The sequence below is a fragment of the Notothenia rossii genome (assembly GCF_949606895.1).
Source record: "Notothenia rossii genome assembly, chromosome: 3".
NCBI classification, from domain to species: Eukaryota; Metazoa; Chordata; class Actinopteri; order Perciformes; family Nototheniidae; genus Notothenia; species Notothenia rossii.
Genome location: NC_136901.1, coordinates 18,034,179 through 18,057,898, shown reverse-complemented (window position 1 = coordinate 18,057,898; position 23,720 = coordinate 18,034,179). Strand labels below are relative to the sequence as shown.

General features: G+C 41.4%; 2 protein-coding genes across 4 annotated transcripts; both read left to right on the top strand.

Annotated features, from left to right (window-relative positions):
* The first annotated feature begins 6,006 nt into the window (after positions 1–6,006).
* LOC307031070 (uncharacterized protein) lies at positions 6,007–11,443 on the top strand. Of its 2 annotated transcripts, XM_079667823.1 has the most exons (11): positions 6,007–6,364; positions 6,743–6,878; positions 6,975–7,221; positions 7,448–7,724; positions 8,147–8,324; positions 8,484–8,554; positions 8,634–8,814; positions 9,024–9,263; positions 9,396–9,567; positions 9,660–9,802; positions 10,700–11,443. In XM_079667823.1, the coding sequence occupies exons 1-11, from the start codon at positions 6,086–6,088 to the stop codon at positions 10,855–10,857; spliced, it is 2,082 nt and encodes a 693-aa protein (XP_079523949.1). In that variant the 5' UTR covers positions 6,007–6,085; the 3' UTR covers positions 10,858–11,443. The 2 variants fall into 2 exon arrangements, with proteins under 2 accessions (XP_079523949.1, XP_079523950.1); XM_079667824.1 differs by lacking the exon at positions 6,007–6,364 and having other exon boundaries at positions 6,744–6,878; positions 6,935–7,221.
* On the top strand, positions 10,877–23,265 carry fam171b (family with sequence similarity 171 member B). 2 transcript variants are annotated; one of them, XM_079667822.1, is made up of 9 exons: positions 10,877–11,019; positions 11,903–13,237; positions 15,030–15,263; positions 16,360–16,452; positions 16,887–17,045; positions 17,925–18,095; positions 19,090–19,206; positions 19,296–19,419; positions 19,681–23,265. In XM_079667822.1, exons 2-9 carry the CDS (start codon positions 13,009–13,011, stop codon positions 20,879–20,881), a joined length of 2,328 nt encoding a protein of 775 aa, XP_079523948.1. In that variant the 5' UTR covers positions 10,877–11,019; positions 11,903–13,008; the 3' UTR covers positions 20,882–23,265. The 2 variants fall into 2 exon arrangements, with proteins under 2 accessions (XP_079523948.1, XP_079523947.1); XM_079667821.1 differs by lacking the exon at positions 10,877–11,019 and having other exon boundaries at positions 11,469–13,237.
* Positions 23,266–23,720: the final 455 nt, after the last annotated feature.

Genomic DNA, 23,720 nt, shown 5'->3' with positions numbered 1-23,720 from the left:
CTAGCTAGTTCTGTCACATGTTTTAGCCTGACACATGGACATCTTGGACATGTTGTTATGGGAAGACAAAAGCAAATGACAAGGACCATGACCCCAGACTGTTCAGTGTGTGTCACTTTGGGACTTCATGAGATAAAAAAGGCTAAAGCTGTATAAGGAACTTTCCAGAACATTTAAATTTCATGTGACACCCGTGTCTAAGCAATTCTGTCTGCCTTCCGTGTTCCTGTTGTTATTTACTTCCTCTCTGCCTTCTTCTGATGATTTATCTGTTAGTTTGTGTGTTTAATTCCCATGCATCAAGGTTATTTTCATGTATGTAATTGTTTTTCCTGCACAGTGTAGAGTCTTGTTGTGATGAGAGGGATACAGGTATTTCATAAAATAAACGTGCTCCCTGGAGGTTAGCTACAGAATTGATATCACAATTTAATCGGAGCTGATCACAAGTTGTCATGACTGATCCAGTCATCTCGATGAGCGTTCGGGCTGTGAATAAACAACTTGTGTTTTACTTTTAGGCTGTCTGAAGGGATGGACAGCTATCAAAGCTACTATACATCACATTAAGAACGATGAACAAATGAAAGTCGGACACAAATATATAATTTAAATGATTTATTGAAGTTTGCAATGTTTTGAACAGGCATCCACACAGTCACCTACTTTGTAATGTTCGATACCTCCCTGTAAGCGTCACGATATCGGACTCTCACCCACAACCTCACATACGAGTACTGAATGTGCAGCAAAGTGATCTTAGGAAGGCAGATATAGCAAAAGATGAACGTAAACGACAAACGATGTTTCTTTCCTGGTAAGTCAACAATGGGTCCTCAATGTACACGCCCCGGATTCCTATGACGAAAATAATAGAATGTCGCCAGTTGTCATGACTCAACTTATACTGTAACACCTGCACTGCACATGTGATGCGTTCAGGTGCGCTGTGTCTGACCCATATACTTGTCTGACCTCATCAGCTGCAGCCTCTCTGCGTCCTTCTCCAGGGCGTCAATCAGGAGGAAAGAGTCCTCCGCCGGATCGTAAACATCCCGGAAGTCTCCTCGTGCAGCATGACAGTAAACCGGTGTGGGATAACTCTTTGACATGTTAGCTTCACTGCTAACACCCTTCGCGTGCTCCTACCTCGTTACCATTGGTGTTAAGTTAATACTCTTAATATTATGTAACGCAGTGTTGTTGTTCAACGCGTGAGTCAGGTTTCTCACAGTACCGCGTATGTGTATCACAGAAGCGGCAAACGAACTGCTGCCAGCTAAAATGTGTTAGCCACACGTTCAGAATCGACTTCCGTGTTTACAACCTACGTCACGATGACTTCTTCTTCTTCTTCTTTCGTATTTATTGGCGGTTGGCAAACCAACTTGCATTACCGCCACCATCTGGACTGGAGTGTGGACAAGAGACTAAGCAGAAAAAAATAAACAAAAGAAACAAAACAAAGAACCAAAACTCTAGATTATTTTACATTTATCAATTTCTCTTAGAAAATTAATAATCTCACAATATATATTGCTTGATGTTTTCCCTAACAGTCCTGATAGCGACAAGTCATGGAATTTTGCTTTCTTCAGTGTCTGGAAAAGCACATTTCTCTGAATACTATATTTCCTGCAAAGCAGTAAAACAGTAAAAAATGCTCAACAGTTTCTGGCTGGCTACAGTGTATACACTTTCCGGTTGGATGCTTTCCTATTATAATTAATGTATGATTGAGACCCGTATGACCTATTCTCATCCGAGAAATGACATTTTCCTCCCTTCTTTTAAACCCCACCTTCCTTGAATCCCCCACATACCTTTGAATTTTATAAAGATGTCTACGACACCAAGAAATCTTATTGTATTAACCTGTTCAAGAGGTTCCTCATACAATTTTAACGATATAGGAGCAATGTTATGCCGTTTTGTAAACCCAATGACCTGCGTCTTAGCTACTGACAGTTTGAATCCCCATTTATTTGTCCATTCCTCCACTTCAACTATTGCAGCTTGTATTTTCTTTCTAACATGTGCTACATTGCGGCCTTCTGCCCACAAAGCCCCATCATCTGCATACAAAGATTTTCCCATACTTGGATTAACTTGATTAAAAATGTCATATATCATTATATTGAACAGCAACGGACTACATACACTACCTTGCGGAGTACCATTTTCCACAGCATAAACACTTGAATATTCTGCACCTACTCTTACTTGTATTTTTCTGTCCAGTAAAAAATTAATAACCCAATTATATGCTTTACCACCAATTCCCAATGATTTTAACTTGATTAGTAGTCCTTCCTTCCAGAGCATGTCATAAGCCTTTTCAATATCAAAGAATACTGCAATCACTACTTCCTTGTTGGTCTGTGCTTTCCTGATGTCTGATTCTAAGCACAATGTAGAATCCATTGTATTCCGACCCCTACGGAACCCACTTTGATATGGGGACAACAGAGCTTTACTTTCTAAGATATATGTTAACCTTTCTGTAACCATTCTTTCCATGATTTTGCATAAATGAGATGTCAGGGCAATAGGCCTGTAGCTAGATGGATCTGAAGGGTCTTTCCCTGGCTTTAGGATGGGCACTATTATCGCTTGTTTTCACACTGAAACGTCACGATGAAGTACCGTAACCAGCTCCTAGTTCATGGACAAAAAGTGATAAAAAAAACTGCTACAATTATTCTTAAGTGTCTTTCATTAAAACATGTCTTCTTTGTAAAACGTCATAGTACCATGTAATGATATTTAGAACTAAAAAAACACATTTTACATATTTAATTTTTTTACGTCATTCTTGCACACTAAATCTAAATAATATCCCACTTTTATATAGTGTTAGCTGTAATTTAACCCGTCAATAGTGTTTTATTTGTCAGATTATTTACATATTTTTCATGGTCAACTTTTATATTTTCAGCTCCTTGGCTACTCCCCTGCAGTGATAGACAAGATTCTCCAGCAATGGCGTGCCATCCATCTGAGAAAGTGGAATGAAACAAAAAACACAGTGGGCTTCTGGTATTCAGGGATACAGCTGATATCACATTTCACTTGTTAGACACTTTTATCCAAAGCGACTTACATACTGTGGACAATCCCCACAGGAGCAATTTGGGGAGAAGTGTCTTGCCCAGGGACACAACGACATGCTGACTGCAGTGGGGTTTGAACCTGTGCCCCCCTGACCCAACACCAACGCTCAACCCATTGCACCACACACCTCCCGTTATCAACCCATTTCAGGAATTTGCCATGGCTGCTGTGTCTGTGCTGTCCTTGCCACACTTGAATGCTGAAGTTGAGAGATTATTCAACCAGAGTGTGGTAAAAAGCCAACTTAGAAATCGGATGTCCTTGCAAGCCTTTAACATAAATAAAGATGACATATGTGTGTAGGGGGGGTCGGGAAAAAAACAACACATTTTCATTCTCCTAAGTAGAGAAATTAGAAAGTAAACCAAACTTTTAAATAAAAAAAACAAAGACAAATGTTGTAGTAATGGCAAACATTTTCATGTTTTTCTTTTTTTCTTGTTTTGGGCTCTCAAGTGGATCATAAGGTTAGAAAAGTAAACCAAACTAAAGAAACCCACAAAAGATTCAAGGGTTTTTGTTATCATATGCAGAGTAGCTAGTGTAGTTATGGCAATGGAAACTCTTAGGTCCCGAGCTCCTCCAACAATGCAACGTATCATGGGGCGGAAGTAGATGGGCGGGACTTCGAGGACATAAAACTAAACAATATGAATAATGCAAAAGTAAACAGAATGTAAGATTTAATATTGTAAGCTACAGTGAAATACAATGAAATACTGTTGATCAGTGATAACTATTAGAATAATACATTAAATACATTCTAAATAATACAAAATAATAAAACTATCAAATTAAAACTGTAAAAACGTAAGTAACTCTGCCAGAGTGTCTCTTTTGGGTCTCTTTTGGGTCACTTTGCCGGTCCCAAGCCCAGATAGGGAGGAGGGTTGGACGTAGAGGAGTCATTTTACAGAAAATGTGGAATCTGGGTGATACAAATCTGCTGAAATATATTCCTTCTAAACACATCTAAAACCTGTTAAATAGCAATAACTAACTCTTAACTTAATGAATCCACAACAAGTATGAGCTTCAAGTATTTGTATTATGTTTATACATTATACAAAGCTTATTTATATAGGAACGTCACTGGTGTTATCAGGAAGAAGAGTAACACCAGTGACTGTACACCAGTGACAATTTGGAGAAGACACTATCATTTTAACAAAATGGCTGCAATGTGTCAGACAATTCAAGCAATTCAATTCTTCAGTCAATATCAAAATCGTTTAACTCTTCAATACAATACATTTTCCCATTCAAATGTTCACCCCTAGGGCTGAAATGAGTAACACTAATGACAGACTTGAAAGACGCACGTCAAGTTTGAAGATAAAATGACACCTTTAACAAACAAAGTAAGAAGTATCTGACTTTCCTTATGTCTTTGTCCACTGCACTGTCTCAAATGATCTCTTGGAAGCACTTCAGAGACAGTACATTACTTCAAAAATAAAAGCGTTTTGTGTAGCAGTAACACCAATGATGTAATTTTGGGTGACCGACATTTATTTTATATTATTAATAATAATTTGCGTGACAGTACGTGCACCTTTTCTGTAGAATGACCCAGAGCTAGCAATTCCAACATTCTATGTTTTAGCATTTAACAATACAGGACTAAAAGTGATTTATGTAATGTGGGTCTAGACAAAGCATTAAAGTTATGAAGCTATTTTGAGATTCAAGCTATTTCAATGGCCAAATAAAAAAAATAAAAACAGAATCAACAGAAGAAAGTTGTAGTTTTTGTCTTTCCCGCGTTATCACTCCTACAGCGTCCACTACATCAGGGGTTCCCAACCTTTATTGTGCCAAGGACCGGCAGATGCATTAAAAAAAAATCGCGTTGTTTGCCAGCAAAAATAACGTCATGCCGGGGCGTTCGTTCCGGTGCACTCCGACAGCATTTAGCACTACATCGAGATTAAGATTAAACTAACTTCTTTTGGGGACACCCACGTACCTATGGAGTTGGCCAGATGTGTGTAAATTACTGTTCATGGTCATTTGAAAACAAATGCCGTTGTTGCACACACAAACACACCGAACATACACACACACACAGCGGAGCTGAGCAGAGCACATACACACACACATCATGCGCCTTTGTGACCGGACATTTCCTTCATACAACGAGTAATAGGGGGAATAATCGGGCCATTCGATGTGTGTGTGTGTGTGTGTGTGTGTGTGTGTGTGTGTGTGTGTGTGTGTGTGTGTGTGTGTGTGTGTGTGTGTGTGTGTGTGTGTGTGTGTGTGTGTGTGTGTGTGTGTGTGTGTGTGTGTGTGTGTGTGTGTAGAGGTGTGTGTGGTTGAAACGTAGCAGCCTGCAGTGACGGCGGTGTGTACGCGCAGTGCTGCACTTCTCAGAGGCTGCCTCCCGATGCTTCAGCCATTTCATGAAGTGAAGGAGACTTTACAAATAAAAATGCCCTTAAAATGAAGTCTGAGTTCGAAATATATCTCAAATAATGTATGCACTGCCATTCCCCCACAAACATAACAGTCTGCGATTAAACGGTTGTCTCTGTGTGCTCCACTTCCTATTGGCGCACCACCTGTAACTTTCTCTGCGCATGAGAGGCTGAGGCCTTAATCCAACCAATTTCGATTTATTTTTGTATGTTTTCGATGAAATAATATGACTGTTATAAAATAAAATTTTAAATTAATTGAGTTTTTTTTATAAAATATTTTTATATATTTATAATTCTGCAAATATTACGATAAACTCACAGCTATTTTGCGGCCCGGCAGTAACACCTCCGATGGTTGGGAACCCCTATACTACATGACGTGCAAATTACGTGATGACGTCATTGGGAGACTTCTCGCGACTTTTATGACAGCCAATAGCTACTCTCTCCTTACTATGGAGTTGTCCACACTGCATAATACAGTCAGCTAGCTGAATCGCCCCCCCCACCACTAGCATTTGTGTTTTTTGCCGGCTCTTACAAACAAGATGTATAAGACAGCCAAACGTTGTTTTGTTGTTGGCTGCGACTATCCGGACAAGACACTGCATTCAATGCCAACTTCGGAAAAAGACAAGAAACTGTGGATGGACTTCATTTACAACGGGAATGTGCCAGAATACCAGAACAAATGTATGGTTGTGTGTTCGAAACATTTTACGGCGGACTTGTTTATTAACTTAAGTCAAGTCAAAAGTGGATTTGGCACCAAACTAAGGCTAAAGACTGGTTCAATTCCAACCATTCGGGACACGAATTCGGAAGCTGTAAGTTGTCCCATATTAATATTTGCTCTAGGCTAGTTAGCGTGCATGTAGCTTTGCCTTATTAACGTAGCCTCGACAGGAATCGAGTGTTTTATCACTTTTTGTAACCTTTTATTTTGTAAGCCCAGCACTCTTTGCTTTTATTGAAGTTATCACGCATTTGCTAACATGTACAGACATAGTGCTGTAACGGCTATAAAGCTACTATAGCCAATAACACAGATATTACGTCTCCTATTGAGTTCCGAGTAACCCAGCTCTCTATAGCTCAAATCTGTTTTTGTAGCGCTATCTTTTATAACGTTTTGGGGATTTCAGACTATAATTATTCAAATACAATTTTCTTATCCTGAATATAACTCTGTTTGTTCTATACAGGCCAGCACATCAGAAGATATCAGCCATATACCTCGTATAAAGGTGGATGCTGCCTGTCAGACTGAACCCCCACCGCAGCGTTCTGTTAGGACACAGCTTTCCTGGAGGACTCTTCGTACTCCCTCTCGAAGTATAGGTAAGAAGCCCGTTTTACAAATGTTTTTTTGTGTGCTTGTAAATATTGTTTATTAGTTGTATCTTTTTTTTTGTGGGAAATACCATTGTGTTACAGCTGTCCAGGCTCAAGCTTCCCAGAGAAACGTTGGTGTAGGCACAAAAACTGTTCCGTTGGAAGCGCCCCTGCCAGATTTACCACCCGACCCCATAGAGAGACCATCAAAAAGGTCCAGTGTAGACTCTGAGGAGGAAGACGAGGATCCATTTGAGGGAATCCCTACTATGGAGATTGATGACTCGCAGGATCCTACCTATGATCCAACAGAGTCAATAGCAGATGACACAGAAACAACAGACATGTTGTGAGTTACTAAAATATCCCTATGGGTCTATGTATTGTGTTTTTGTTGTACATCATTCCAAGATTGCTAGGGAAACAGCTCTAAAGCAATACAAGTCCACAACAACAAACACTTTGAGACTTAACGGTCTAACCCTTAAAAAAAGTCAAGTATACATTTCTGTAGACGACATACATCATTTACATTTCTGTGTGATGGCTAATAACATCTCTTTTTTTTATTTCAGCGTTCAAGCACCAAAACCCCCCCATAAGATCAACACATACATAGTGTATGAGACCTGCCTCATGGAGCTTTTTGAAGTGTGTCCTGTGTGCAGGCGTGTGTGTGATGTACAAACCACAAAGATGGGTACATTCATATCAGTGCAGCAGCTCTGCCCCCATTGTCAGTTTGCGAGACATTGGAATAGCCAGCCTATTCTGGGGAGTACTCCAGCTGGAAACCTGCAGCTATCAGCTGCAACGTACGTCAACGGGCTATCTTTCTACAAACTTGCAAAGGTAAATGAATGGCAGTTTAAGGGTTGAAAATGCAAATATTGTTGTTGAATAAGAAGGAGAGAGAGAAGAGGTGTGAATGGGTCACTGTAGAGTAAGCACCCATGCTAACATGTTTTTTTTTTTTTAAAGGGCATCTCATTTGCACTTTCCAGGGTCCCCTCAATGGCGTGACTGTTTGTAGCCACTAATCTTTTTCATATCCCCCTCTCGTTGGTTTGTCACCATTGCTAAGAGTGCGTGAGTTTCGTTGCCCAGCGACCCCCGGTTCCCATAACAAGCATTTGATTTCCATTACGCTTTGTGTGATATATAAGCTATATGTGTTGTTATTGGTTGAATATGCAAACTAATCGTGTTGAATCTACATGCGATATTTTAGATCAAAATGTATTCTTGTTTTCTTTTTTTAAAACCACCATTAGGTCTTCAAAGCAATGAACATGCAGCTCTTCAAATACAACACCTTTCGAAGGCATGCCAGGATGTTCATCGAGCCAGCGATCGTATCTTACTGGAAAGCCTCACAGGAAGACATGCTGCAGAAGCTCCATGTAGAGGAGAAGGTGGTCGTTGGTGGAGATATGAAGGCTGTCTCTCCAGGTATATCATATTTATATATTATTGACATTTTACATTTCAGAAAGGGCTTGGATTATGTGGGATTGTTAAATTGACAGTGCATGAAAAACATATGCTAAATCACTTCAATCAATAATACAAATGCACCCTATGTAAAGAATGTAAAACATATTTTCACAGGCACAAAGTTTGGCAGCTACACTTTGATGGACCTCAAGAACAACAAAGTCGTTGACCTGCAGTTGGTTCAGGTAAGTTGGAGGAAATCACATTTTGAGTGAGGTGTTTTGTATTAATCATTCAAATGCACATATCAATGTGTCCTGACAGAGCAATGAGGTTGGTGGAAGCAAACACATGGAGAAAGAGGGCCTGAAGAGGAGTCTGGAGCGGTTGAAAGAACGTGGTGTGTCTCCGGACTGTATCGTCACCGACCGGCATCGACAAATTCAGGAGTTCCTCAGGGAAAGCAGCGTCACCCAGCTCTTTGATGCCGGGCACATAGAGAAAGGTTTGTTTAATGATACAAACAAAGATACAACACGATCACAAACGCTTTGTCTCAAAGACAATTCTGATATCATCATTTGTTCTCTAACAGTTATTGTAATGCAATGACACAATTGAAATGAATTAACACATTTATTTAGACATAAAGCCTACGATCACAGAAATGAAATCATATTTTGTGTATTAACGACATGTTAATTGTATTTTTAGGGATTTCTAAACAACTGCTCAAGGCTGCAAAGAAGAGGGACTGCAAGCAGCTCCGAGAGTGGTTGAAGAGTATCAGAAAGCATATATACTGGACTGCAGCAACTTCCACCTCCGGGCCTGAGAGAGTGGCCAAATGGACGTCCATCCTGAACCATGTGCAGGGTCATGAGGACCCCCTGTTCCCCAAATGCCTTCATCCACTGCCCGTACCCAGGGGTAAAGGAGAATGGCTAGCAGCAGGTATGTGCTTCACGTTCCTCTTTCAATATTTGTAAGGGACAACCAATAAAGAGTTGTTGTCAGACACAGCATGAACATTTCAAATATACAAAATAACAGTAATAAATATGACTTTGATTTTCTAACTCTTAGGAACGCAGGCCTTTCACAAGCTGGAGAAAGTGCTCTCAAACCAGAGGGTTTTGAATGATGTGGAGAAACTCAGCCCCCACCAGCAGACTTCACCTTTGAAGGCCTTCCACAGCGCCATCCTACGCTTTGCCCCACAAAACGTCGTGTTTCCATTTCTTGGAATGTTGTGCAGGTAAAATAAACCATAGTTACTTATAATTAATGACAATCTGTACATCCTTTGCTATTATTTAAAAAATGTTGTTCTCATTACGGAAATGAAAGACTGTACCTGGCAGCCATACACTATAATGAAAGGGCTGAACGCCCCACTTCATCCACTGGAGACCCTCCGTATGAACTGCAGGCCCCAGAGGCCAGGGAGGGAGAGTGCAGAGCAAAAGCTGGAAAGACTGACCCCACATTCCGTAAGTGTTCAAATGATTTAAGATACAACTATTTACACAACAAAATGTACACGTTAGATTGGATATTTTATATTTCAAAACAAACTACAGCATTACAACAACAATGGTAGATAAATGCTGAAGTGAATGAGTAGACTTGCATAGAAAATAGGGCTGCACGATATTGGAAAAAACGGACATCGCGATATTTACTTCCCCTGCGATATGAAAAAATACAGGAATTGAAGAAAAGACCGTTTATTTTGTCCGCTAACCGTCCTTTCTTGAACTTGAATGCGATACAATTGTTTGTTTTTTTTAACAATATTTACCGGATGAAGGATTTTAGTCACGGACGTCTGGATCTTAAGTTATCAGAGCAACAAGCTGAGCTAGCTTGGTTACCCTGCTGTGCTCTGATCAAGAATGGTTGTGATTGGTGGTTTGCTGTGCATGCAGAGCCCACATGTCACTCACTCGAGTACCCCTGACATGAGAGCCACGCAAGCTTTCCTTTTGTAGCAAGCAGCAAAATAATTGTAACAACAATTGTAATTGTAAGGTGTTTGAGTTCATTTGCCTACTTAATATCGCACGTCCTAACATTTCAAAAAAAAAAAAATATTAAAAAAAATTCAATAAAAAAAAATGGCACGTCCTGCGATGTATATATCACGCATGTGGATAACGCGATTATCGTTGTGCTTGTGCGCAACAAGCACACGCAAATAAAAATCAAATATGTATGTACACCTATGGTAAATAAATAGGTTGCAGTATTTAAAAAAAAGTAGGTAAACATATACAACTGTTAAAGGGGCCAGTAATGTTGGCATTCGTACCGTTTCAAATAAAGTATATATTTCACATGCATATAACAATCTAAACCAAACTTTTTTTTTTTTAAATATTGCACAGGTTACGTTGACAACTTAATGGACCTCATCTTTGATCAAGTCTTTGTGGACCCCGCCCCATTCACAGAGGAGGTTCTGAAGATCCCCGTCCCAGAGGACCTGACAGGGAGGAGGTCAGCACAAAATATGCTACGTGGCTCAATTTTGACTGCATTCTGAACACAGACGTTTTGGGATCAAGAAACTCCCTGAGGACAACGCAGATGCATGACTACTCTGATCCTGGGCCAGCTCACTAAACCTCTGTAAGCTAGAAACCTGTGACGCCTGGAAGCATTCCAAAGGATTCCAAGTCAAAAGCCTATGTGACTTGTGTGAAATGTATGTATAGTTACTTTGTTATGGGTTCAGTGAAGCGTTTGTTTTTCTGATAAAGTTTTGGAAGTTTGTATAACATGTGTCATGATTATTCATGTCTGATGGATATGCTGAAGGTTGTGTGGATAATTTTTTGTCAACACTATGGGGTGCCATTGCCGTGTAGTATATAATATAATATAGTAACGCCATGTACAATGACAGAATGAAAAGAAAGATTGCATAAAACATTATACACCAGTATTTATTTTCATGAACAATATTACCGTAAGTTTTACAAATGAATTCATACAACAAAAAAAACACTCATTGCTGTATTTGCCTCATCTTAGTCGCTCATATTCAGCCCTGCATCTGTCTTGACACCGTGTGATAAACAAATATTGAATGTCATGCCATGTGAAAAATATATATTCTCTAAAACAGACTTAGTTACTTAGTAACTTAGTTACGCTCTCTAAAATGTAACCTGTGGTATCTCAATAGCACACATGCTCAGGTTCAGCAGGCGTTGTAGAGCAAGTTCCACATTTCCACCTGTATAAAGAAGTGAAGAACTGAGCATTTCAAACTATACACATTGCTGACAAGCTGAGACCTGAGACACAGGGGCAGCACAGAGACAGGAAGCAAATGCAGACATGAGACAGGGGGTGAACACCTTTCAGACACGAAATAGGAACCCTACACACATTTCAATCAAACTGTATCGACTTGTCTGGGCTCTTTAAAGATATGTTTACATTTAGTCAAATTGAATAACTTTGATGGCTGATTATGACTAATTTACTGAATGTTTTTAATGTAGACTTGACAAGTAAAAATGGTCTAGCCATCAGTCTTGTTATGTGTCCTGATTGGAGGATTTTCCAATGTTGTCAAACAGGGAGATAAAACTAGGATGGAGGGATCTCAGCGACCGACAGAGGGCGAAAGACCACGAGGAGGATAGCAGCTCCCGTCTCACCAAAGATCATCTATACTGAGGGACCTCTCACTCTGTAAATCTTTCCTGGTACAGAAATAGTCGTCAAATTGATCAAATGTAACATCTATAACAAAAATGATGGATTACAATGATTATAAAAGAGAAAAAGCAGTGAATTTGAACAATATGACTGAAAAATGTCTGTTGTTGCCCATGCTGTTTAATTTAGATAATGATATGACAGTGTGTTTCCACACATATGCAAGTATTTGTATGCATTTTTGGAATAAAATACATACGAGCTATATAATTAAGGAGTACAATTCAGCGGCTCTTATTTCGTCTTATTACTTTATTTTGTTTTGCGTTCACAGCAGCATGTTAACAAGGCAAAGCAATAGTTACAATATGACACAACAACAAATATGAATGGTGTATCACTATCTATATATAGCCTACATATATGCAGTATAGAGTATGTAAAGAATGCGCAATATAGAAAAGTTCAATAAGTAAGAACACTTTATATGTGTGCATATGTAGGGTACAAATGTTGATTGTGTATATATATGTATACATATTTGTATATTGTATTCCTCGGGATTGTGGGAAACGTTCATTCGATCTCTGTCTGTAAACACAAACTAAAAGATTGACAATAAAGTTGATTTTGTCTTGACTTTTGATTTTGACAGAGTACTACCAAAAAAATGATATATTCTATTCAATTCTTAAAGTGGGCAAAGTAGCTGCAGTTTTTAAAAATACGGATTTAAATGCAATGACGTAGTGTGAGTACATTCTGTGAAAACAAGCATGAGCATGTACTGTATTTATTTAACGCGTGACACATCTCCCCAATATAAACGATCTTTGTGTTCACACGCCCAGCCTCAGCACCAGCGCATCCTTTCTCCACGGGGCTTTCCCCCCTCAGTGCGCACCGACATTAAGAGGAACCATGAGAGGGGTGAGGCCTACAGGATAAGCACACACTGCTGGACCCTCTTCTCCCCCCGAGCTCGAGTCTCTCGGTCCGGTATGTCGGTGAGCCTGCTCTCGCCATGCCCGCTGCTGAACGCTCCGTGCTGCCGCTGCCGCTGCTGCTCTTTCTGCCGTCGCTGCTTCTGATTTCCTGCCTGGATGAGGCGGTGGGAGCAGCGGAGGAGGGCGGCGGCCTGCCCTCCCCCTCACCCGGGGACAATGGCCTCACCGTCGCAGTCGTCGGAGAGCAGTCCGCCACCGAACCCACCGCCCCGGGGAGGTTTCCCAGCACCACCGCGGTGATAGAAGGTAAACAAAAACAGAAAGGAGCTGCCCGTCACTCAGGCATTGTTAGGGGGAAATGGAAATGAGCTGCAACACAGGAAACAGTGTGACTCATAACTGGATCGTGGAGGAGAGCATGCTGTTTGTTTTAAACATATTGTTTCATTGCCTTGGGTTTTTTTTTTGCATCAAAGTGCTGCAGCTTTATGTGATTGAGGCACATGCTGTAATTGTGTCTATAAAATACATTATAAATTCAGCCAAAATGCCATTTAATTACTTGCAATACTCCAGTGGCAACATAATGGATACAGTATGGATGGGAAATGAGTCTGGCCAACAGGCTAATAGGATTAGGGTGCATAATGTGGAGCTTTGGGGATTAGGGTTTTTATCTTTGTGTCCGAGCAGGTGATGTATTACAGTACCTGTGCTCTCTGATGGGTAGTTGTTTACAACTCAGCATGGATGGTGGATTTACATATTAAACAACAACAACAAATGACAATTGTTCTGTCTAGTCACTCCGGCTCTGGTGTTACTAGTGTCTGATTTACACATCACGACAAGATTCATATATATACAGCAAAAAAGGCAGTTTGCACTGTACAATCAAATAATCACGCTCAGCTCTCCACACCTGAATATTACAAATATATACATACAAACAAAGATATAAACTAGCATAAGAATTTCTGTAAAAAAAATACAAGCTGACTTACATTTAAAAATCTCAGAATAAAAGTGTATGTATAAATATACAAATATGCATAATAACAATGGATAGATGCAAAAGTATGAATGTAACAGTGTACACTATACAACAGTATAGTGACAGAGATATAATTAAGCTTAGTATCACCACACTGATAAAGATTACAGTGCGTTACAAGAGCATTCATATTCAAAACAACAGCAGGGAGATTTCATATATAAACCTGTCGAATCCAGCTTCTTTCCCCGAGTCGTTTACTTCAATAAGACTTCAAAGTGCATTCTGATAGAGATTAGAAAAAGACTGAAAAAGGATGAAAGTCAATAGAAAGGTCTAACGATGGCGCTTGTGGTGTATTTCCATCCCGCCACAGACGCAGCGGTGCCTGCCTCATCACTTTTTCATGGTGAGAGAAAGGTTAGCTGCTGCTGAGAGGAAGTGGCTGAGGCTGCTCTGCATACAGATAGGACACATGCAAAGACACACGTACTTCTAACTCTAGCAGCCAGGCAGCGTACCAACCTATTAAGTAACTAAGTACATTCACTCAAGCACTGTACTGTAAACAAATTCTCTTGCACTATTTGATCCGTTTGATGTCCTATGTTCGTGTTGCCCTGTTGGAGGAGTCCGTGACTTAAGACTTCCATTGCCACATCTACGCTGTAGCTAATGTGCTACTTTGTACTTAGGTGCCTTTACTCCACTCCATGTATTTAACACCTTTAGTTACTTCACAGATCTGGATGAATGATGTGAAATCTAATCAAGTGTTAAATCAGACTTTAGTTCCACCTGGAGTAAATCCACAAGCTACCCTGCAGTATACAAAGTCATTCAAACTAGCTGCACCTTTACCAGCTTTGAGAACACTTTCATGATCAATCATTATAAAACATATCATATATATTATTCTGAAATGGACCAATCTGCACAATGGTACTCTAAGTATATTTTGATGCTTATCCTTGTACATAAGTAACATCTAAGTACTTCTTCCATCTCTGATTAATACAAGTGATTTCCTTGTGGGATTTTGACAGTGTAATAGAAAGTTTCTACATTTGGTTGCTTTAATAAAACCTGGCATTTTCTCCCCAGAGCCCGAGTTTGCCCTGAGGGTCCTGGTGAGGGACCTGGTGACCCGCCAGGCGCTGCCGGGGGCTTCAGTGGACGTTTACCTAAACCACACCCTGAGGAGCTCCGTCCGAACGGGGGAGAGGGGGGAGGTTCTGCTGTGGGTGGCGTACAGCCCAGGCCTCAGCCTTACTCTGCTGGGCAACATGGAGGGCTACGTCCCCAGCCCCCTGCCCTGGAGCTCCAGCAAGAGACCCAGTGAGTGTCCCCTCAACAACTTATAAAAACCTTTGGCTATTGAAGAATATGTCAGATTTCTGAGGGAAAGATTTGCCCAAATATTGTCATTATTCTACCTTTGAACCTGGCTTCTCTGCTAAAATGCTAATCGTTGAATCCAGACCAGCCCCAAGGTCACAGCTGACCCTGACCCCCCCTTGCTGGTGAAGAGGATTTTCGATCGGACCAAACTAAAACCTAATCAAGCCATTTAGCTCTTTCTAGTACTCAATTGAAAACGTTTTGCTCAAGGACGCATTTCTCTTCTACAAATGCTATTTTATATGACTGTAGGAGTCCGTTAAAGGTTATAACACTATAACTGTCTGATTGTAAATAGGCTGTGCAGCCATTTGTGATTTATGCCAGCAACCTGCATTATTTATGTTCATTGCAGACGAATGAAGTGTCTCCGACAACACACAGCGTGTCACAGAGGTTTGTTCATGACGGGGTGATTTATGTCCAAGTGTAACGGGGACCCCGTCATTGGGTTGGTTTTCTTTACAGCAGCATGTGTCTGACTCCAGCGTGGGGGGGGGGACACACATATTCCTGCCTCAGCAAACTGTCTTTCTCCTGCGCCCAATCACATGAGGAGGGGGGTGGGGGCTCCCCCGCCACACAGATCTCATGTTGGTGTAGAAGAGAAAAGGGTCTATTGTCCGTGTCCACTTCCTCTCTGAAATGGACAGAAAAAGAAAGGAGGTGGTGTTTACATCAAAGATGGAGGAGGGGGGATGATGAGAGAGTGTCATCTGGAGAGCTGCTCTGCATGATCACAGGCCCCGCCCTCTGGTGCTGCTGATCCCTCAGGAGAGGACGTAGCATCGCCACCTGCTGGCGGTGTTACAGATCTACATAAACAGCTCGTTGAGAGAATGACACAAATACTTCTCTCCTTACTCATTAAATCACTTTTAAAATACAAATAACATCTGTTCTTTCCATGTTTGTTGTCAAAGGGTTATTTATAGATTACGTTTGATTCCTGTCCGTTCTTTAATGGTGTCTTTTGTCTCTGAGAAAGACATTTGGAAGGTTTTATAAAGAAGAGTGTGTGTTCTGTTTGCAGTCTTCTCTGCTGTGACGTTGCTGCTGCTCCCTCACAGTCAGGGGAACATCTGGCTGTACCAAGACTCCGTCCTCATCACCGGGAAGTTACCTGGTGAGTAAACCCCTTCACTCTCTACCAGCTCCATTTTAGGTTTCATTGAGGAAAGATATTTACATTGATTGACATTTAGTTGTGAATTGACTAAGCTAAAACCAGTTGAAATGTAGATGTTTACTATTTAATTTTGAAGGGATTGATTGTCTGGATAAAGAAATAGCAGAGTAACTGCACACATACAGTATCTACATTTTCAATATGACTAGGACACAGTCACCACTAATATGACTATAGAGGTGAACTATGATACTGTCTTTGTTTCTCAGATACATTCAAATGTAAGCCACCAACATCCTTTGGTCTTTTTCTTTTATGAAATAGATTTGATCACTTCTCTTTCATCTATATGGTCTAACAAAATGAGAATCACTTTACACATTGGAAACACACTGTGTCCAGATGTAATCAAACGCCTCCATGTGTTACAGACAGCTCATCCCAGCCCAAGGTCCAGTTCCCGAAGAGCCTCCTCACCAAGTCCGATAACAGCAACGTCTCCTCGGTGACGGCGTACCTCACTGTTCCACAGCACCACCTAGCCAAAGACTGTGCCAACTGCACCCCCGGCCTCATCAGCCAACAATCATGTGAGCATTAAATAAAGCCTTGCTATTGTTTGAAGCTGGTTTCTTATCAATTGTCCCGAAAGAATTCTGAACCATCTCTACTTTGGAGAGAATTATGGGGAACATCATTGAGACTAAAAAGACCACATAGAACACATTTCTGACAAGTAACCCCCCCCCTAGTGTCAGATATTTGAAAAGTGACATGTCACTTTGGGCGTTAATGGTAGAGTAATTCTTATTTATAATTTAATAAATGAGGATGATATTTTGGTTTAAATTTGTTTAAATTGAAGAATATAGAATATTTTAACTAAATATAATTGAATAAGCCAAATTAACTAATCATATTTCTAATTGTGACATATATGTCACTCTAGATTTTCTGAGAAATGTTAAGGTTAATGTCCTGATGTGACATGAAGGTCACAGCGATATTTATCTCATTTGTTTCATATCAATTTGATCATGAAATGTTAAATGTAATAAAGGACATGTTTGGTAAGCATCATAATTCTTGAATTGCTTGAATCTTACCTTAACCAACAAAAAACAAGCTTTTGAAATGTAGCTATTTCTGTCACATTAGTCACAACATCTTGGACTTGTTGTTATGGGAACACAAAATCACATGACCCACCAGACTGTTCAGTGTGTCACTTAAGGACTTCATGAGATAAAATAAAGGCTAAAACTGTATAAGGAACTTTCCAGAACATTTAAATGTCATGTAACATCTGTGTCACGGTGGGTTCTTATTGGTTAAAGACTTGGTTGGGCACAAAGGGCCAGCATCTTTAAATGAAGCAGATTATTTCAAACTATAATATAAAATAATTCAGATCAGAATGTAACCATGTGAACGTCCTCTGACTGGATCACTGCTTCCTGTGTGTGAAGTGTTGAGAGGCATCGAGCTGAAGGCGGTGGCAGCGGTGGATATCCTGCTGTACTCTGAAGGTGAGGAGCTCCAGGTTCGAGGGCCCATTCACATCAGCCTCCCCCTGGGACACAGCACCCGCCTGAGGGCCTCTGACACCGTGCCGGCCTGGGCCTTCAATGTAAAGACAGGTGAGGATAAAAGACAACAGAAAAGACACAAAATGACTGACACATGCTAATCACAAGAAAAATAACCTCAACAAGGATAACATATGATGACATAAAACAACATATTGTACACTTAGAAGGGATGATTGAGATTGCTTAAAGGGGGATTATATGGGGTACTAGTTTGTGGCAGGTGGCACGTCCTCAGTTTGGAGAAACGGAAAGAAGTTCAAAATCAATATCAGCTTGAATGCACGCTATATTTAGAATATTTCCACAGCTTTACCTTGGCGTCAGACAGGCCTTTGTGAAGGTGATATGATCGCTCTCTTCAAAGCCACCAGACTCCATTGACAAAAACAATCATTTTACTTTTTGACTGGAGTTATTAAAAAAAAATTCCCTGCTGGTGATCCACTCCATTTCTCTGTAAATAACCTCATACAACCCCACCCAAAACATCCAAACTATGGGTTTTGGAAGTAATATGGTCTGTGTTTACATTAGCAAGCATCGCTAACACTCAGAGCTAATGCTGTGCTGGAGAGAGTATGTGTAAAGAAGCAGGATATAAAAGGTACTGTCCTTGTGGTAAACCCGCGAGAGAGAAAGTGTTTGAGCTCCATACTATTTCAGAAATAATCCTTGATGTGGTTTGGAACATAATATGGCGTTTAATCACCGCAGCGTTTAGCTGAGTTTCTGCTGGTAGACAGCCTTCTCTTCACAGAGCTCACTGCTTGCATGAGGCGCTCCAAAGGGGCGTGGCCAGCAGCAGCTCCAAAGGGGCGTGGCCAGCAGCAGCTCGGTTACAATTAAAGGGCCAGGCCCAGAATCAGCACTTTTGTAACAGGGCTGAAACAGAGGTGTATGAGGCATGGCTACAATGGGTGATCTGTTTGTTGTTTTGAGCAAAACACTTCAGAGACATGTTTTTCTATATGTCTGAGATGTATAATATATGCCTACAAATATTATAATAGGAGACCTTTAATGATCTGTTCCATTCCAACAGGTGCCTGGGAGAATCAGGGTCTGGGAATAGTGAAAGCAGAAGGTAACGAGCTGGTTTGGACCTACACTGCTTCCCATCTGGGATACTGGATCGCCGCCCCGATTCCCTCGTCACACGGTACCTTCTCCTTCACAAACTCCTGTAAATGCAGATTGAGACGTTTGTATTAGTAGGTCTCTCATGTCTATGTTTTTATCTGCGGTTAGGTTACCTGTGGCATGGAAGCTCCTTTGATTTCACATCGTACCACGCCTACCTGATGATGGGAATTATGGGAGCGTCGCTGGCTCTTGTCATCGGATGTCTCTCCTTGTTGCTATGTCACTGCGGGTAAGAGATCTGCTCAGAAGGGCTTCAATATGCAGTTTAAAAAAACAAATGTTACATCACTTGTTTAGTCTTCATTATTTTATGAACAGAAGTACATTTTATGCACTATATATAAAAACTCTTATTTAAAGTTGTTTTTTTTTAGACAGAACTAGAAAGTGTATTTGGGGAAATGTTAACACTTTAACTTGCCATTAGTTTGTCCTAACAAGTGGAAAGGTCCTGTATTCCATCCTGATTCATCTCTGTTTCCTCCTACAGGCGAGGTTCTTATCAAGAGCCTAGGAGGAGAGCACGCTTTTCCAAACTCACAGTGGTGAAGAAAGACCAAACCACCTCCACCCACATGGAGGAGGGTATGCTGTTCCGTTCTGGCGACAACAGCCTGGCTTCCTGCAGTGTCCAGTGCGACCCCTCCCTCACACCGAGGCACAAAGCCAACTACAACATCTATGTGGAGGATCCAGGGGGCCGCCCGGGGGCCGCCCTGTACGAGAACATCGCTCTGGATCGGATCAAAGGCTCCCAGCAGCCCTCTCACTACATCAACAGTGACGAGGTGGCACGGATTCGGGAGAAGTCGGAGCAGAACCGTTCCAACATGAACTCTACAAACTTCTTTCAAGATAAGCTGCTCCACATGGCTCTCATCCAGGCTCCGGAAAACTGCAAGTCGGCCACTTTCCCCCGCAACGACGCTCACTCAGATCCTGATAAAGACAACTACACCCAGACACTCCCCAAAGGTGGAAGCAGCCCCCAGCAGAGCAGCCAAGGTGACCCCCAGCCTCTTGAGACCCCTCCTCCAGGCGCTATGTGGGGCCGCTACAATAACCCGCTGGAGTCCTCCGTCTCCGTGCCTGGGACTCTGAACGAGGCGGCGGGTATGGGGGGGCACGGGGGTGCCAGCGAGCTGCAGGGGATTTCCGAGCGCACTTTGCTGGAGCTGACCCGGGGGAAGTCTCAATCCCGCGCCTGGTTTGTCTCCTTGGAGGGGAAACCGGCCGCCACGGTGCGCCACTCCATCATCGAGCTACAGGGCCGCCACCGCCCCCACAGCAGCAACGACACTAGCCTGGACTCGGGGGTGGACATGAACGAGCACAATGTCCGCGAGATGGAGCGCGACAGGAGAGCCACCCGGGCCTCCTCCCTGCCGTACCGCAGCCGGGGGGGGCGTTACAGCGAAGAGCCGGACCTGAGCAGCAGCGAGAGCGGGACCACCGCCACCTGCACCCCCGAGGACCCCTACCTCAGGAACATTTTAGACGGGAGCAGCGGGGCCATTCCGAATATCCCCGAGGAGCGAGACGGGGTGGATACGTCCAGCGCTCAGGAGGACAGCGAGTCCAGAGGGACGCCCCCCCCACGCCGCCTGAGGAAGGTGAGGGAGAAGGGGAAGACGGAAAAGAGGAGCGCAAAGCACGTCCGCGAGGGGAGACCCCTGACCAAGAGAAGTTAGAGCATGGCAAACATTAGGCTTTTTTTTTTTCATCAATGCTTAATTTAAAGGTCACCTATTATTCAAAATCCACTTTTCATGTCTTTTATGCATCAACATGTGTCCCCTCTGTGGAAAGAGATTCTGGACGTTTCAGGAACAATGATTTGCTCATTTTTTGTCCTGAATCTCCTCCTAGAGCACCATTGAGTTCTTTGTAACCAAATGTCTCTCAGAGGGGCGTGGGGAGGGGCTCCTTATTTTCATCTAAAGTAACAGACAGAGAATCAGCACTTTGGAAACAGGGCTGAAACAGAGGGGATTATGGGTAACGCTGCAATGATCTGTTTGGTGTCTCAGCCAATCAGAGACAGGCTCTGATATATCTGAGACCTGTGAGATATTGATGAGAAACAGTATGATAGGGGACCTTTAAAAGTCACATTGAGCTGTTTTCATCACATGGCGTCTTTAAAATGAGCTCTCACAGGCATCGTTGGTGTTATGTGATTGTACAACTTTGCCAAAGAATGCATAGCTCAAGATAACAAGCGAGATCATGTTTAATCATAATGCTGTTTCAGGAGTGTGTGCACCACCTTTCTCCTGAATGTGAACATCACCAGCGAGACTCTTCACAGCTGAATGTCCGTGAGAACACCACATCCCACCGTCTCCAGCCCCAGCGTTAAAGAGGGTGCCTTCTTGCTGCCTGTCATCATTAAATATGATCACATAGGGCACAGTATTTGTCTAGATTTAGTCAAATCCGGTGAGTTTGCAGGATGGACACAGTGCACTTATCCTCACCATAAATGCCTGCTGTTAACACATAAGATACACTAGCTTACTGACATTATGCTGTCATCATTCGGCCTCATTATATTGGATTTCTTAAGAACTATCTTCAACTTTCCACCTCTCACTGACTCCACTGGATTCATTGTGAAGCTGCCATTTTGAAGTTTGAACACCTGATATTTAAGGTTTTAGGCCACGATCATTTTAGAATGCATGAAAATGAATGTTTCCTCGCGTGTATGAAAATATTTTGTAACTAATTTACAGCTTTAGTCATCAGCTGTTTGATTACTTGGGGACTGAATGATACTGTTCATTGTCTTGGAAGGAGACTCAGTGTTGTGCTGCCAACTGTAAGGGACTATAAAACAAAAATATTATCACAATTTATGAATCACACCAGAAGCCCAGCAGATACACTTTGAAAACCACAACTCTACACTTTACTCACTTAATTTGGTGCCTTGGAGTTTCCAGCATGTATTCCCAAACCTCTTAATACTATGTCCTAAATATATTTACATCCTGACCATGTTTTTTTTTTTGGGTATGACCGTAGAAAGAAAACGCTTTTTTAAAGGATTTTTTGAAATAATATTTTGTACAGTGAATAACGGTTCAATATTAATACTACACGCTTTGTTAAAAGGAGAATTCTAACAACACAACTTGACGTGTAACCTACTAACAACCAATTTGTATAAAGATGGATTTTACTTTAAAAAAGAAGTCTGCCATTCTCATCTGTCAGCTTTAGTTTTATTCCAATAAAGCACACTCCACTTTAATACGTGCCCTTTTGTTACACTAGCACAAAGAGCTACATTTGGAGACTATTACGGCAACAGCACAATATCTGAACACTGGTCATCCATGATACAGTTTGGCAAAACGTCACCACAAAGCGGTTTTACGAGCAATATTTACCATCATTTGAAAATCTAAAATGGAACTCTTAACAGTTTTGCCATATTCAGTCTTCCGTATAACTGTACAAATGTTCCCCGATGAGTTGACTTTGTGTATTAGGCTGGATTCTGTAGCTACATTCATGTGTTCTTCTGTGTGTATATAGTAAAGCAACATTTCATGTATTATGTGGCTGTGACTTGTTTTGTGCCGTTTTTCTTCCATCTCAAAGTCTGAGAGGTGTGTTTCGCTGAAGGTTTTTAAACAAGTCATGAGAGGTTATCCATATGATTTGTTTAAGCTAGCCTAAAGAGTCTTTTAACAGGGAGTGTACAACATGCCTGAGCTTTGTGATTTTTAAATGTAGCAACAAGTGGAGCACTTAATCATTCAGTATGCTTACAAATGAAAATATGTTCTCCTGGTAGCCATCAGCTTGAAAACACAGCACACAGTCGTTTGTGAACTCTTTGTGCTGATGTACTGCCACTCCCGTTTTAAAGTGATCTCGCTGAATGTATTTGTATTGATTTGAATGTGTTCTCCAGTGTGCCCCTCTTGTGTCTACCCATTGAACCTTGTGGCATTTTGTTTCTTCCAAAATGGGCACCTCTTGTGTTTACCTCTGTGATTATGGTAGTGTTATTAGTATTGCCTTTTTGTGCACTAAATTAATAAACTTACTTGATACCAAACATTGTGCAGACTTCTCATTATTCAAATTGCTGTGTGTTTATCACGACTCCAAAAAGTTCCAGCGCTGGGTTCTCTCTGAGCGGCCCCTTTTCCACCAAACCAGTTCCAGTTCTAGCTGATAGTAGATATGTGTATATACATGTATACTATGTATATACAGTTTAAGCCTATATTCCTCCTACTGCAGTATTCTTTACCTTTTTAAAGAACATTTGTAATTATCCTGAATTTTGTATATTGTAGTGTATAGTTTAATGTTGAACACACTGCTCCTATAACAAAATATCCATCTATCTATTTATCTACAGAATATCTATCTATCTACTGGTCAGAGCCACTGGAAAGGCAGGAGGCCAACTTCCTTTCACTGGTTGTCCAAGTGGGGCGGTTATAAATGACATGTCCATCCAGGGGGAAGGGGTTGGACTTCCTCAGGATCGTCAGTGTGGAACTA